This window comes from Tauraco erythrolophus, chromosome 22 (genome assembly GCF_009769465.1).
Source record: "Tauraco erythrolophus isolate bTauEry1 chromosome 22, bTauEry1.pri, whole genome shotgun sequence".
Taxonomy (NCBI): domain Eukaryota; kingdom Metazoa; phylum Chordata; class Aves; order Musophagiformes; family Musophagidae; genus Tauraco; species Tauraco erythrolophus.
In genome coordinates, this window is record NC_141486.1 from 7,657,335 (window position 1) to 7,673,503 (window position 16,169).

General features: G+C 38.5%; 1 protein-coding gene across 9 annotated transcripts in view; it reads right to left on the bottom strand.

The window, feature by feature from the left end:
* The window catches only part of SETX (senataxin), a 31,111-nt gene that overhangs the window by 8,570 nt on the left and 6,372 nt on the right, over positions 1 to 16,169 (bottom strand). For 7 of the 9 annotated variants that reach the window (XR_015222797.1, XM_086625362.1, XM_086625361.1 and 4 more), the window contains exons 6-18: positions 15,829 to 15,948; positions 14,634 to 14,805; positions 13,023 to 13,113; positions 7,611 to 12,143; positions 6,664 to 6,763; positions 6,006 to 6,182; positions 5,088 to 5,317; positions 4,381 to 4,548; positions 3,668 to 3,824; positions 2,698 to 2,799; positions 2,095 to 2,207; positions 1,311 to 1,382; positions 284 to 433 (exon numbers count right to left, since the gene is read on the bottom strand). Coding sequence is in view for 8 of the 9 variants with exons in the window: in XM_086625362.1 (XP_086481488.1) it covers positions 284 to 433; positions 1,311 to 1,382; positions 2,095 to 2,207; positions 2,698 to 2,799; positions 3,668 to 3,824; positions 4,381 to 4,548; positions 5,088 to 5,317; positions 6,006 to 6,182; positions 6,664 to 6,763; positions 7,611 to 12,143; positions 13,023 to 13,113; positions 14,634 to 14,805; positions 15,829 to 15,948 (6,185 nt within the window). In the remaining variant the exon portion in view is untranslated. Of the gene's footprint in view, positions 1 to 283; positions 434 to 1,310; positions 1,383 to 2,094; positions 2,208 to 2,697; positions 2,800 to 3,667; positions 3,825 to 4,380; positions 4,549 to 5,087; positions 5,318 to 6,005; positions 6,183 to 6,663; positions 6,764 to 7,610; positions 12,144 to 12,726; positions 12,857 to 13,022; positions 13,114 to 14,633; positions 14,806 to 15,798; positions 15,949 to 16,169 lie in introns of those variants that run through there. The other 2 variants (XM_086625363.1, XM_086625366.1) reach the window with 2 other exon arrangements.

Here is a 16,169-nt window from a genome sequence, read left to right on the forward strand (position 1 = left end):
TAACCCAACCATCTGGAAATCTCTATAGCAAGAACGACACTTTGGCCGTGATTTAAGTCGTCTGCCATTAAAGCACCAAACAAATCAGAACAAGAAGCAATTAAAAGTTATTCTTTCCTCTTATGGGTCTACGTGGCAGGACAGGCTGGTTATCAGTTAAGAGGTGGGGATGGGGCAGACAACCCACAATATGTCACACCAAATAATCACAAGTAGTTTAAGCAGAGAACAAGGCAGACCTTTAGAGGTGGAACATGCTGCAGTTCTCAACAGCTTTACTGACCTCATCCACAATGACACAGCTGAAAGGATCGAGTCCTTGCCGCCAAAAAGCAGATTCCAACAGACCTCCTCCACTTGTGCTCAGAGTGCAGCAGATGATGTCAGCCTCCAAGATGATATTCACCTGTACTTTCTGAGAGTGCCCTCGAACCTGCAATTACAACAGGACACCATGTCTCCTCTTCTCTCAGTTTTCTTGAACCACCTTAGAGCAATTTCTAACTGCCTGGACAATTCTAACTGCTAAAAAGATCGTGCGTAATGCATCATCCCAATGAAACTATCTCCATTATTACAAATGAAAGTCACAAGCTGGCTTTACTGAAGTGTCACTCACACTTTAAATTACACCACCTTTGAGGTGGCAAACTGGAAATAAGTACTCCTTTATCTCTACAGCTATGCAATCTAGACACAGTAACTGTGAGCAAAGTTTAGCCTGCCATCATATTTGTGACTCCAAGCCTCCATGGCCATTAAGAGTCAGCATATATTTGTTAAAGATGATTCTTCATTCATCTCACAGTTCGTGCTACTCAGCCTTAATTACTGGTTTTTCTATCAGTGCTGATTTCCACTCTCAAACTTATCTCTTTCCACACACAAAATAATTCTTCCAGCTATTGGTTTACTTAGAAACATTTGAAAGTATCTCAGTCCCAGTAGGATTGTAAGGGGCATGAAAGTGGTGACGAAGATACATCCTAGAAACATACATGTCCTCAAGTTCTATTATCTTCTTTGCTAAATACACATTTAGTTTAAAATTAACTGTAAGAGTGAAATTAACTGTAAGAGTGCGTATTCTCATCCGGCTTTTTTTTGCAATACACAGCCAGAGTAGACCTGGATTTCACAACAGGCTGTCCGTAACTTACTCACCTTATGATCTTTATCTCCTTATCTACTACTTTACAAATGCTCCCAGCAACATCAAAAGCAAATCTCCACCACACTTAAAGGAAACCAAGTATGTAAATAGATTGGCTGAGGTTTATTAAAGAGCTGCCCTGAAGATAAATTCCTACCTCCTTTAGTTGAGAAGCAAGCTGTTGTCTCTCCTTTGAAAGTCTGCCAATTTCATCATCCAACATTTGACTCTAGATGGGGGAGGAAGAGAAATCACATAAATACCAGGAATAACGAACACACAGCTCCCATATACCTTTTTTCCTCCCATACCCTAATTCATTTCCTAAACATTTAGATTTATTCAGATCGTCTGTTAATATCAAACATGTCTGAAAAAGCTGATCAGTTTTCTTAGAAAACGGCCAACATATTTAGACTTTCCATACCAATACTATACTTTACATTTCTGGGCAACTGGGAAAGCGGTTTACCATCAGAAATCTGTAACCTAAGCACAAATGCCAAATTTTTAGACCAAAAACAATGGAAAACTTCAAGTGTAACACATCTCAGTCTCAGATAACATGGTATCTTGCCACTTCCACTTAAATAGAGAGCTTTGAAGTACACAAGTTAATTTGTTAAGTTTTATAAATATGGCTACAGAGGTGATAGAACCAAATAAGACTACTGAACACTAGGGCAAGAAGTAGCATGATTGACCTGCTGAAAATATCAGTATAAAAAGACAAAAAAAAATAATTCCTGATGTAAAGTTCCTCATTCCCTTTCACAGTGCTAACCAACACTTGCATTAGTTGAAAAAGCAGGTGGAGAGGCAGTTACTGCTCAGAGATGGCATTAAGAGTCCTTTACTCTTTGGATTCAGTTCTAAATTAAAAAAAAAAATAAAAAAAAAACACAGAAAAAACAGGATTAAAAATACTATTATCTTACTACCTCCCTCTTCTCACATCTGTGCATGGCACGCTGACGAGACAGCATGTCCAGCTGTTGATCCAGAGCTGCTTTTTTCTTCTGAATATCCTGGTCACAGTCAGCTGGCTTTCGCTCTATAATGAAACAATGGAAAACATACAGAAGGAATAGAAAACACTATGTTACAGTAACACTTGCTCTCAATCATGCATCTTAAGTTATTAAGAACAAATGGAAAAACTCATTTGTTGTTGCATTCTCCCTTTTTCTATTGAGCTCTTATCTTGTAAAACAAAGATAATGAGACTTGGTTTCAACTGTAGCTCTCAAATGCTGCATAGCCACGTTGCTTAAAAACGATGGCTTTAAAATGCATTTATAATTTCTTTAAAAAACAAACAAAGAGAAGTCGTCTTACTTATTTCTTTGGTTTTGCTTAGATTTTAGGCCACGTGTAAGATGACACTTTCCCACTAAGACTGAGAAAAACAGTGCTTAAGAAGCACTATTGCAGAAGAATCTTCTGCCTGATCTTCCTTCGTAAAGGACACGCAGTCCCAAGTGTAAAACATCATCAAGCTCTGAAAGACGACTGAAGAGAAGTCTGATTTGCATGTTACTTACTCATTCTATGTTCAACTTGCTTATCCAGGCTAAATCCCCGGACTTCACTGTTGATTGCTTTTTCTGCACCAAGACGCACTAATTTGATATCACCACAATTTCCTGTTTACAAAATCAGAGTCAAAATACTTTTAGATTGCTCTAATTATCTCTGCACTTTGGTATGAAAGAAAGAAAATAATTTAAACATCATGAATATCAAACAAGGCTTTTCCCTTTCTGCTTTTCAAGGGTTTGCAACAATTTATTTGTACTTATCTAAACACAGCTACAAAAAAATTCAGTAGCTCCAAGCTCAAAAAAAACCCAACGTTGCCTATGTTTTAGTGGTAGCTAACAGTTAAGAATGTTATTTTGAGTTAACAGAACCACCTCTTATTCTCAGGCTTCTTTATCTAAAAGTGACAGAATTCCAAAGTTAGAAAATTACTGAGTACCATCAGCAGCACAGCTGGTAAGTCAAAATCAAATTACCATTTGGTTACAATGCAAATTTTTTTTTTTTAACACCAACACAGACTAGATGCCTTGTTCAGAATTCGTCTACTTTGTATTACTCACAAACTAAGAGAAGGGGAAAAAAAAGAAAGTGAGAGGCTCTGACATGTCAAAATTTTCATCAGTCTGTTTAGCATGATCAGCAAAGTTCAATTTTATTCAAAATAAAGCTAATAGTCTTGTGTTTAAATCTTTGAGGAGTACTTAAAAACTGGTGAACTGAAACTAACGCTACGAGGACAGGGGCAATGTCTCTATAAAGACCAAGTGCTATTTATATAAAAAAACATAATACATCTTTTAGAAAAGCACATTAAATCTAATAACAGTATGAGGATTTACCAGTCATGTTCAGCAAGAGAAAAAAGCTGCTTAGAGAAGTATAAAAGCATTACATGTAATCAACTGTTCCAGTCTCTCTTTCAGGTTTTGTCCATTTAACATATAAACAGAATTTTAAAATAAACCATACCCAAAGGCTCCTGTTTGTTTTGGCATTTTTCCTTAAATGTAACGATGATCTTTTTCATGAGTTCATCAACAGCAGCATTTGATGGTGCACAAACTAGAAAACGGTTTGTCTTGATCTTGGGATTTGGTTTTTGAGTTGCTTTCTCATTCCTAGTGTTCTGTAGGTCAATTAACAATAAACCAAAACAGGCTCTTCAGATTGTTTTCATTTGTGATTTATAAGTCAGACTGTACACTTGTCTCAATCAGCATGCAGAGTATGGGGACTATCACCCTTTAATATCTCTTCAGGTATGTCTTACATGGAGTAAGAAGTCAAATGTATTGATACTATTTGCATAAATTCCCTTCAACAATGATGTATTTGATGAACTTACTGGATGCTAATATGAAAACCATTAAATGGGACAGGCCAAATAACATTCCTTAATACATCAAAATATTAAGGGTTTTTTTTTATGTAACAAGTGTTTACACTACTGATTGTGCGTGTTTTCTTGATTTTACTTTTTCAGTTCTGTAAAACAAGGTTTTTCCAGGATGTCCAAAAGGTATTAATTCCACCTTCACATCCTATACTGTACGGAGTTAACTATGTCAGCTTAATGAATTACACCCCCAGTAATTACTACACTTCCATTTAGTTTAAGCTGCCACTGACTTCCACTGGGAAACTAAACAAGAGCACATGACAATCACATCACGTTCACTCACTTCTCTCAAAATACGAGACAGAAGCCCAACAATGGTTTTTGATTTCCCTGTTCCGGGTGGTCCGTGAATAAGGCAGATCTTGGGAAGCCCTGGATGTTGTTTTACCATGGCATAAGCTGTCTCAATGGCTCTCTTTTGATCTTCGTTGTATTCGTTCATATCCGACGCCTGAAGGAACAGACAGGGGAAAAAATTACGAATTACTTCATGTTGATCAAACCTTCCATGTTTGTTTTAGGTATTTTCACAATGTCCCCCACCCCTCTAGCTATGCCTCAAACACGCAGAAGGGCATGGAAGCTTTTCATTCTAGGTTTGCTCTAGATGCACACCCAATCCTGACTTGAAAGCTGTAATGAAGGTTTCGTTTACTCCACACACCTTTTGTATGCATTACCTTTTCCATATTATGCCTTATTTCCTGAACAGACACCTCTCCAGTAAGGGAAAAAAACAAATGAAGCTGCTTAAAGTGCATGACCAGTATCAGTGTCAATACAGCAGAAACACTTGACCAAGTTCAGACTTCTCTCTATCCACCCAATCAACCAACTTTAAAGTTTCAAAAGCACTTGAGGCACCGTGCTTTTGTCTGTTTGCACTTAGTCATCTCAAAAAACAGCACGCAAAACCAGTTCCGCAAAACTCATGAGATCCAAGTGCTCACTTTGTCATCCCTAACCATCACTTCCAGCCGCAGGACTTACAGCGCTTTCTGAAGCCACGGGCAAATCTCTGGGACAGAAGTCATTGTAACTTGGATTGATGATGGGTTTAGCCAGGGGACTCCTGCTCAACAGCAGTAGACCTTTGAATTTTCGGTGTGCTGTCACCAGGGAGCCAACCACCACACACTTCACTAGTGTATTTTTGAAGCCTGACAAATCGCCTCGGGTTTGCACAGAAAGGTAACAGACGGTATGCTGCTCCTTTTGTCCTATTAAAAGTTGGGGGAGGGAAAAAAAAAACCACAACAAAACCACAAGTTGTTAATTGAAAGAACAACCAAATTGTTAACTGAAAGATATTCAAACAGGTCACTCAAAGAATTCACGAAAACCAAGTGCTGCCTTCTAATAGTGAGCAAACAACTAATTCCTGAAAAAAACCCAACTCTCCCCGCTCCACCCAAAAGAAAAACCCCAAAACAAACAAGCAAAAAGAACCAGCGCTCTGTAAAACAACTCAGATAACTGTTTGAATCAGGCAGCATTAATTCTGATACTCTGCAATCCTGGTAATTCACAACTTCCGTTCCAGAAGACAGTGAAAATTTCCGTCAGTGAGACCACTGAAGTTTATGCCACTTCGTATCTCACAGCGACGCACTCCTGAAGATGTGCACAGAGCACTTACTTACTCATCAGTAGTTTCTAGTCTTACACAAAGTATTAACATCCGTATTGAAGGAAGTCCCTAGCTAAAAAATGCATGGAAAGCAGGTCTGCAGCTTCAGTTCCTGGCTTCTACAAAGCTTCTAGCATGGAATCAACATGCTACAGTGGAAAATCAACTCCATTTTCTCTGAGGAAAGTGGTACATTACAACTACCAACAGCCAGCTATGAAGAAGTGTTTTACAGCACCGAGAAGAATCCCACTTTTATTTCAACCCCATTTACTTACTAGTCAAACAGCCAGACGCACGAGAAAAGCGTGTCACAAGACCAACTTCACTCAGTACATGGTTCTCCATCTCACTGTCTTCCCTAAAGGTGTCTTTTTTCTTTTGGACCTCCAAAAAGATTAAGTCATCCTCCTTTGGATGAAGCTGCCTTGCCAAATCACTCTCTTGAAAATGAGCTACCCAAAATACATTTTAAAATTAGAACATTAAAAGGAAAATGATTACAGTTACTTTCTGACTACAGAAGTGCTACAATTAACATACTGCATATACTTCAGTTATACCTATCTGTTAATTTTTAAAGCTATTAAAGTTTTAACTCCATCCTGCATTCTTAAGCCTCAACATAGCACTGTATAAAAATACAGCGAGTCAAGGATTATTTTATTTACTGGAAGAAGCTGAAACAAAATCCCAAATGAGTGAGATTGCTGTTGGAATACTTTCCATCAAGTAACTTTTTATACTGAACATTTAATGCACAAATTCCTGCAAAATACAAATTTCTGTTACGTGCATTCTGTAAAACAGTAAATTCAAGATCCTTTCTGTATTTAAAGCAAATAATTAAAAAAAAAAATCCATCTGTAAGCACTAGCTCATTGTAAGGCATTACTTGAAAATTCGGAGGGTTTTATAGAAAACCAAAACTCTTACCTGTAAAATCCGCTGTATCCAACTCAGCACTGAAGTTCTGTAAGAAGAAGTAGCAACTCTTCTCTCTTACTCTCTGGTTTTCTGTCCACTCTTGTGCCAGCTATATGTTGGAAAATAAAAGCTAAATAAAAGGACTTTGAAGGGTTTAGTGTATTAGCAGAACACTTATCATGACTCAAAGGGCAAACATACTAGGCAGAAATAAAAGAAAGCTAACAACCTGTCAAGTACAAGACAAAGAGTCTTCCTCCTTTCGTTTTTTAATATATGCATTCCATATAAACACCCACAGGGCAAACAAAAGCACTTCCTCCAGACCCACCCTGCATTTAAAGCTCTACAAAACAAACGTGGGTCCCCCCACCTTGAATTTTCACCTTCAAACACCGGTATTATCACTATCAACTTCATCTCCTACCTTACTGCTGCAGGAGAAGTGATGCAATGACTGAACTTGGAAGCATAGAGACTTTAATTGAAGGAATATTGTGTTTTCTCACCATTAATTTATAAAAATTAAGCTGTTTGGAAAAAAGTACCTCTCAGATTAACCTACCCTCTCACATAAGTTCTCAACATAAATCAAAGCATTACGCTCTTCTCTGTTTACAGACACTGTCACTGAAAGACTTCCATTCCCTAAATAAAGATTTCTGGTTTCAGCTTTATATGCTGTAAAGAAAGAGAAACCACCTCCTTTTTCCCTCCTTTTGCATGCTACTGTGGATGCACACCCAAAAAAAAAAGCTTCACTGAGGTGATTAACACTGACAGTCCCCAGTCTTTAACGTAACTGTCTGGATTATTTCCCCCAAAACACAGATCTGTACCTTAATATTTTCACAACATTTTCAGAAGGTAAATAGAGGACATAAACCAGTTTTAAATCTCTTTGCAAAATTTACTAGGGTTGATGAAAACAAACCAAGAGGCAGATAACTACTTACTGTTTCAAAGGCATTTAGCATCATCAAGGGGAAAAACGTATTGAAATAGTCATTGTATCCCTGAAACTGGACAGGAACAGAGGCTACTACGGACCGCAGGAGACTACTTGGAGGTCCAAACTGGCTGAAGTTTACAAACATTGCGTGAGTCCACTTTAGGACTTCATTAACAAAAATATTATGATCACGCTGCTGAGCACCAAGAAAGGAAGAACAATATCCTTCTCGGCCAGGCCTTCTGGAAACATTTGAAGCATTGTCGTTCTGTCGACTTGATGACTGGAGAATATTATTAGAAGTACGAGGTTGAGGCACATTACTGAAACTTGGAGACTTGCACGTTTGATTTCCTGTTGGAACAGCCTTTACATTCGCTGGCCTGACCACCGCTGGTTTCGCTGCGTTCACTTTGCTTTTGGAAGCTGGCGGTGGCTTTTTAACATCTTCAAGATCCTTGCTGAAGGCTGCATTCCGTGAAGAACTTGCTGAGCTGAAAATTTTGGTAGTGGCAGGCTTTCTTGTTTTAGAAGGTGGCAGGAGAGAAGGTCTGGCAAACAAGTGATCTGCTTCCGAGCTGGTGGCTGAATGCTTACTACAGTACTCTCCTGGTTTTTCCACTTTTTCCATGCAGTCTTTGTACTTACATTTCTCTTTAGTCGAGGATTCGTTCTGCTGAAGGCTTTCAGCAGTATCCATTTCCTCCAGTGTTTTACTAGCTGAAGTAGCGTCTTGTACACTTTCCTCCTGGGAACATAATTCCATATCCACAGGGTCCAACTGAGTTAAAAATAAATCATCATCGTCACTGTTTTCATTTGATGTACACCCATTTTCTTTTGAAGTTGTCTTCTCACACTCGGGCTGGACAATGCAACCTTCTCCTGAAGGTTCATCTTTATCATCTCCAACAATTGCAGCAGAAGAGAGATCTGAATCCATAGGTACAGGAGGAACCATCATGCTGTTATCTGATTTTCCGTTCGAGTCTGAAGAATGAGGCATTTTAGAGACACGTGTCGTCTCCTCCACAGAGAGGCTTTCAAATTTTCTCTCATTGGCAGAGGGACAGTCAGTCTCCTCCCTTTTTTTCTCTCTCTGGTTTTCAACAGATGCTAGTTCAAAAGTTTTAGGCTTTTGTTTCATAGATTTTGCATCCACTTTGCTAACTTTTTTGTTTCTGCTATCAGAACTTCCTGCACGATTGTTCCCTCTGACACTTTTTTTGGGCCTTGTCTGCCTTAAAAATTGAAGGTCTTGGCAGGCTAGCAGTTTTCTATTATTTTTTATAGACAAAATCTGAGGAGCAATTAGTTTAGTCTTCTGTGCAAGTGCAACTCCAACTCTTCCTGCAGCTTTACCATGGCTGCGCAATCGAGCGACACTCTCTAAGGAGCGCTGGGATAACTCAAACGCTTTGCGAGGTGCCTTCTTCAGACCAAGTTCCTCTACAGTTGATGCTGGTGCAGGACACTGCCGAACTTTCCTTGGAGGAACTACAGCAGGCAATGATCTGCCAGGTTGATAATTTTTTGATGTACTTGGAAGTGGTTTTTTATTTTGTGCTGTTTTAAGAACAGAAGGTTTTTTAGGACTTTTTTGAATAGTTCTTGCTACCTTAGATTTTGCTATACTCTTCCGTGGGCTCATGCTATTTTTCTTAAGGGCCAATTTTGAAGCTAACGAGATGTTCGATGTAGATGCTTGGGGTTTAGTCAATTCTGAGTCCAGTGTGAAGTTTTTAGCAACAGCACCTTTGTCTGCAAATTTCTCCAGTTGATCTTCTTCATCTCCCTTACTAACAGATTCTTGCAATGTCGAATTAGTTACTTCTTTTGTATTATCACCTTCTTTCTGACCAGAAATATCTTCTATCTGCTCTTCTATCAAGTTTGCTGCGTCTTCTTCCATGGCATCATAACTTATGTAATCCACCTCATAACCCCATTCATTTGTGTCATCGTGCAGTAAGCCATCTGAATTACTACTGTGAACCGATGTTGAAACATGATCTTGTTTATACTCTTGAGTTGCTTCCGTACTATATTCTTGAGTATCTTGCCAAACTGAAAAGATATCCTCTTCTGTTTCAAACTCAAAGTACTGAGACTCACAGTCTTCCAGTGAGAAGGGAGAGCTTGGCGTCTTTGATTCCATTTTGATATCATTATCAGAAATGCCGCTGGACGTTGAAGGCTGCTCTTCAGGACATACATTTTCATTCTTTTTTTTTGTTTCCTCCTCGTCAGCCACACCTTTTTCTTCATCAGAGTCATCTGAAATTACAATGACTTCATTGGGAGGGCAATCAGCATCACAAGGAGACTTGGTACTTTGGCCATCAGAAGATCTTACAGCACCTTTCACTTTCCTTTTAATATCACATACATTATGATGTACCGAGCTTTCTTGGCTTGAATCGAAGGGAAAATTGACACTTTTGGCATACGCAGCTAACGATAACTTACTGAGATCTCTATCAACCTGAGAGTCTGTTAAAGTCTTATCTTCAGAAACCATCTTCACAAAACCCTCCTCTTTCTTCCCCTCTGAACTGTTTTCTCTCTTGAAATATTCTGAAAATTTAAGCAACCTGTCACTTGATTCACACTTCATTGACAATGGCCTGATCTGAGGCGCAGGGATGGATATATCCCTCTTGTTTTCAGAGCTAGATGGAACACAATCGTTTGCTGAAGTTTTATCCATACAAAGTGTCTTTGAAATTTGACCTTTACAGTCATATTTAACCAAGTCATTTAAATTAGGCTGCACCCAGTCTGAAGTTTGCATGTCAGTGTCTGTCTTTAACACAGACGTCAACAATGTACTTGATTTTTCTTCAGTGGATACTTTCTTCAGCAAGATGTCACTAATCCCTGAAAGCAAAATACTGTCATCTTCTTTTTCCTGCATACCAGGTTCATTTTTAGAGGAGCTAGAGCAATCTAGTGGTGTTTCTTTTGATACTTGTTCAGTGAGGACCAGTCTGGATTGAAAAGCACTGGTGACACTTTCACAACTCCTTGGAGTATCAACAGAGGTTTCGTTTTCACTCGCAATATTCACTCCCTGATGTTTATGACAATCTTTACTCGTACACAAATCGTCAGTGCAAAACTTGGATTCCTCTACCTCTGCCTTTGAAGCACTTGTTGCTAAACTGCAGTTTTTCAAGTCACGTGCCTTCGCTGACCGCAATACTTCCGAGGGCTGTTCAGTTTTCTGTAACTTGTTTTTCAAATTCATGACTCTATGCACATCTATTTTAAACCGTGAAGAGGAACGGGCAGATACATTGCTTTCCTTCACATCTGAACCGTAAATATGTTTTGGAGAACCAGAAGAAGTTTGAGCAGCCAGATGCGTTAGTGTTACGAGTCCTGCTTCACATTTGTTTTCCAACTCTCCGCCTCTTCTGAAATCTGACCGCTGGGCACTTGGACTAAAGCACTGATTATCCGTATCGCATTTCCCTGCCACAAGATTATTATTCCTATTTTCCTGAACTTTCCCACATACTTTTGTTGCCAAAGCATTCTCCGTTGTGAAGTCATCACATTCCTTTTTAATATTCATCAAGAGGCCTTCTGCGGATGTCCAAGATCTTGAACTTTTAGATGCATCTCCACATTCCTCTTCCCAGGCACTCTTTCTTCTAGGGAAATGGTTCTCTTGACGACCTTCACCTCTTTCTTCCTTTGACATGACAGCAAATGGTGAACAAAGGTCATCTCCGCCCTGTACGCTCACGCTACATCCATAGCCAGCTGCACTCTTCTCTTGCTTTATAGAGATAGTAGGCGAAGTTGTAGAGTTTGCATTGTTTCCTACAGGCAGAGGGGTTTTCAATGCTCTGTCCTTCATACTTCTTATAACTTGCTTTAAACACATTTGTAATTCCTGGGTTTCCTGGATGTTCAGCTGCCAACCTAAAGATAGATTTCCTCGCATAAGAAGATTGAGTTTGTCTAGGTATTGCTTGCAAAGAGCATGCTGCCCAATTTGATAGCCTTCTCTGAGAAGGCTGCGTATCAACTGCACACAGGCGTGCTGCACAGATTTAGAAGCTTGTAAAGATACTCCTGGTGAACCTTTCACACAGTGTCCAGGTGCTTTTTCAGTGCACCGTGTAAATGCTATAGCTGGAAGCTTAGCACATCTCACCACTGCTTCCACCCATTCTCGGGAGCTAATCCATAGCAAATGCAGGCACTTCTTATTTCTGTGTAGTTCGATAATAGACACCAAGATCAGGAGAAAAAATTCAGAGATTTTATCACACTGCTGGACTCTTTCATTGATAATATCTTTGATTTCCGAGCAGAGGTAGTGAATGACCTCTACTATATATGCTATACCCAAGTCTTTGAGATCCATAAGCGACTGAACGAAAGGGATGAACCACAGAAACGTGCTCTGATGGACACGCGTATCTCCGCCGATAGCAGACTGGAGCACATTAGCCAGTGTTTGCATTTCTTCATACATGTTGGGGCAGTAGTCTGGACATATGGCAGTCTTCCATCCAGTATCCTGAAAAAACAAATTCACCACGTATCATCCTCATCACGCACATCTGCACAGTTCAATTTGCCAGGTTCTTTCTAGCCATGAAGGTTACTTTCTCTCAAATATATGTCCGTTAAATGGTAACTCCTCTTATATCCTACATCAAAATCTAAACTCAAAAAATGCAAAAACTAATTATCAAACTAATACACAAAGACATTTCCTAAAACGTAACCTACGAAATAAGTGTAAAAGAGTTATTTCCTTTAAAAATCATTGTGAAAGTCTCCAAAGATGTTGTTATGCTGACATAATTTAACCTCAGATAATCAAATATACATTTAAAGCCTTTAAAAAGACATTTCATAAACACAGCATACCAACATCAAGAGAAGAACATACTCAAAAATGTTTCTTCTGTTTTATGACAAGAAAAAATGGTACTATTTTAGAGCATGGTCTAACATTTGAAAGTACATCAAAGCATATCTCATTACTCTGTACTCAATATATTAGTTTAAATACTGAGAAACAAAAACTAAAACACAAGAACTCAAAACAGCAACTTTTTTTTAAAAAAACAAATTCAGAGTTTTCATTGATGTACCAATGTTTGTTTCAATCCTGATACGAATTCTTGGGGCTTAATACCATCTCTGCCTCGGTCACAAACACATTCTTCTTTCCTCTTACAGCCCAAAAGTACCAGGGTAAACCAGAAGTGACCAGACTGGTTGCTATTTAAGGCACAGAGTAGTGACATATATTAGTTAATATTTTTTCTTTACAACATTACTAGCAGAAACAGTATCTTTCCCTCTGTATTTTATGGATAGTTTAAACTGACAGTGCCATTCAGCAATCAGAGTTCAAAGAACAAGGAAATAAAACTTTTTTTAATACCTTCTGAGGCTTTTCTGTGTTACAATTATACACAATCTGACTGCAAGTAGCCATGTCATCATTATAGTCTGACTCTGGTTCAGATTTTGTCCTAAAAAGAAAAACAAATAATTATAGACTCCACACAACTAACTTAAACTACAAGAAAGCCAACTGGCCAAGACACAGATTTCACTTTTCAGATACTGACCATGTGACTATTAGAACTTGTCAGTGACAAAACATACCTATGAAAAGATATATTTAAAATTGTAGAGCTTGTTCTATCCTGCTCATAAGAGGCAGAGGAAGCAACTGTGCCAGGAAAAAGAGCTTTCTACTAAGTCATGGATTTGACTACCTAGAACAAACACCCAGCAGAATTCCATTTCCTTTGAATTTTCTATGCATAAATGCAGCTCAGTTGTGGCTACATACTCATAAACTTTGTACACGACTATACGAACACAAGACTCAAATAGCTTGTTTAGATGAAGAAAATCTCCTTTAATACACCTTCCTCAGCCATCTATAACATTCCATATATATGTATCTATAACATTATAGATTGTGCACGTATAAAAATAGTGAACATTTAAGACATTGTCACTCAAAGTTGCTTAAAAATGTATCACAGGAAAACAGAAAACAACTGGTGTGGTTATCGAGGTACTATTTTCCACCAACTTTTTTCAACTAGACATAGTTTCAGTTTTCCAAAATAGATCTGGATCTTATAAAAATCCTTAAGAGGAACAGCATGCCGCAAGATGGAGTTCAAGCTTACGGGACAAAATTCTGCTCCCATAGAAGCTATTTCTAGACTGCCTAGCAGTGTACTAACCAACTTCTGCACTGAACAAGCACTCTACCTAATTAATTTTCTGTTCAATACTGACAATATTGTCACTCGGAAGTGATCCAAAACATCCATTTTATCTTAGGATGTTAAGTATATGAAGATAAAGCCTTTTAAAACAGTATCTGATGCCTGCTGTGTGTTTGAAAGTATTTCCTGTCAGCAGTTCACTATGTTATGGAAGTCATTAAAGGAGAGCTCCATGATTCTCACTTGATTACCTTCCCTGAAGGGAATACATTCAGAAAAGGAATAAAACTTTTAAGACCATACAAAATCATGAAGCAAATCTAATCTTGAGAAATATTTAAGACTTAACATGAGCTGAAAGCAAACTCAAATCAGTTGTCATCTGGAACTACACTAAAATCTAAAACTATGTCATTCACTGAAGACTCTGGAATTCCCATAATTTTTACCAAGAGTCTGAGACACCGCAATCTTCATTAAACTTAAGTGCAAGTTAGTTATAGTGCTAAATAAGCACTAAACAGTTAGCCACCTTCTTGATTTGGGAGAAAATCCTGAAAAGTCTAACAGACATCACAGTCGTCAAAAAGAAGTGAGCAAGTATTTTTTGGAAGAACTTCAAAATTTTAGCGAACCTAGTTCAACTTTTCTTTGCTTGAAGTTAGCAACATCCAATTTTTTTCCTTGTCATCTCCCTCCCCCAACCCAAATTAAGGCAGCACTGACAAGAAAACCAAGACCAAGCTACTACGCTACCTGGTATGAAAATCATAGAACTGTTCTAGTCTCGTAATAAAACTGACCTCTTAAAGCTACTGCGAATATTGTTTATTTCATTGTTGTAGCTCACATTGTTGATAATGGTTTGAAAGGCTTGGACAGGATCAATAAGCTGACCCCACACTTTAGATCCGAGCTGCTCCAAAATAATCATGAAACAATGCAGCGCTGGCCAGAAAGGGTCAGTAGATTCATCTGAAACATAACAGTAATATTGGGGAGAGATGAAATGCAAGAGTCCTGTACATTCTTACACCAAGCTGAAGTTGAAAGTACTTGGTTTTCATTGATTTTTCTTAAATACTAATACAAAGATAAGTATTCTAGTAAGTTGCATCTACACCTTTTAACCCGAAAAAAGAAAAAGGATTAAAAAAAGTCAACCTCACTCATCTATACAGACAGACACTGCTCCTTATGCAGTCTTAAATCAACAGGAACTTCGATAACCATTATTAACATTTCCCAGCACTGTGAAACTGATTCTTCCACGCTGATTTTTGCAGTGCTGTTCTAAGGACCGGGTACAACTTACACAGCTATGACAATTTATACTTGTATTTAAGCTAGGAGTAATCAGTTTTCCTTCAAGTGTTCTTCCTTCTTCATGTAAGATAATATCATGTCCTCAGTAAACATAATAAGCTTACAGAGTTCTAGTCGTTTAAGAGGCAGCCTTGGTCTTGACCTCATATGCCATTCCCGGGCTATGCCATAGCATGTGGCCTAGAAGAACAGCCCAAAGGCTACTACTAGTCTGAAGTCTGAACTCCCAACCGCAAAAGGGGTTCCCTCAAACAGATGGACAGAAGAGTCAAATTTTAAGCAAGTTGTGGCAATTCAGAAGGTGGTGTTTGTTTATTTTAGGACTCAGAATCCAAACTTCAGGCCACAGAGAAATGCACGTTCCCATATGCCCTGTACATTAAATGAAAACAATACGGTAGAAACTACAGATTTGTCCTCTCTAAACCAGCCTTTTGCAAAGCACTGCTATCCCTTCTCCACTTCACAGTTTGTTTGAATGTCATTTTTCAGTATTGGCCAGTATTGCCCTAGTATTGTGCCATACTGGCCACCTTCCGCAAGATAAATAAGCCTCAGTTAAAATCACCCCAGCATTACACTCCTATGAATTTACTCAATTAAACAAGGAAGTTTGACAAAGATGAAAAATAGGCTACGAACTGTCTTAGTCTCAGTATCAAAATTAGTTACCAACTGCTTCTTTCTCCATGGTGTGAAGTATAGACTGCATGAAATCATTTTGTTTGTCTAGGCCCAGTAACAAGGAGTCCATAGCTTGTTCTTCCAGTACCGTTAGCAACATACAAATCCCTACAAAAAAAAAAAAGCAGCAATTTGCCTGTGTATTTGCAAAAATTTTTTCTAGTTTTCACCAAGTCCAAGGATCATTTTCCAAATGCCATTACCAGCGTAACACTTGACCAAAGAGCTCGACAGCAACATGAAACTCATTAAACACTATCCCACTACTGCAGCTGCTCAATGTTCCATTTTCCCATTGACATGCCCCAAAATAAACAACACCTATGAAA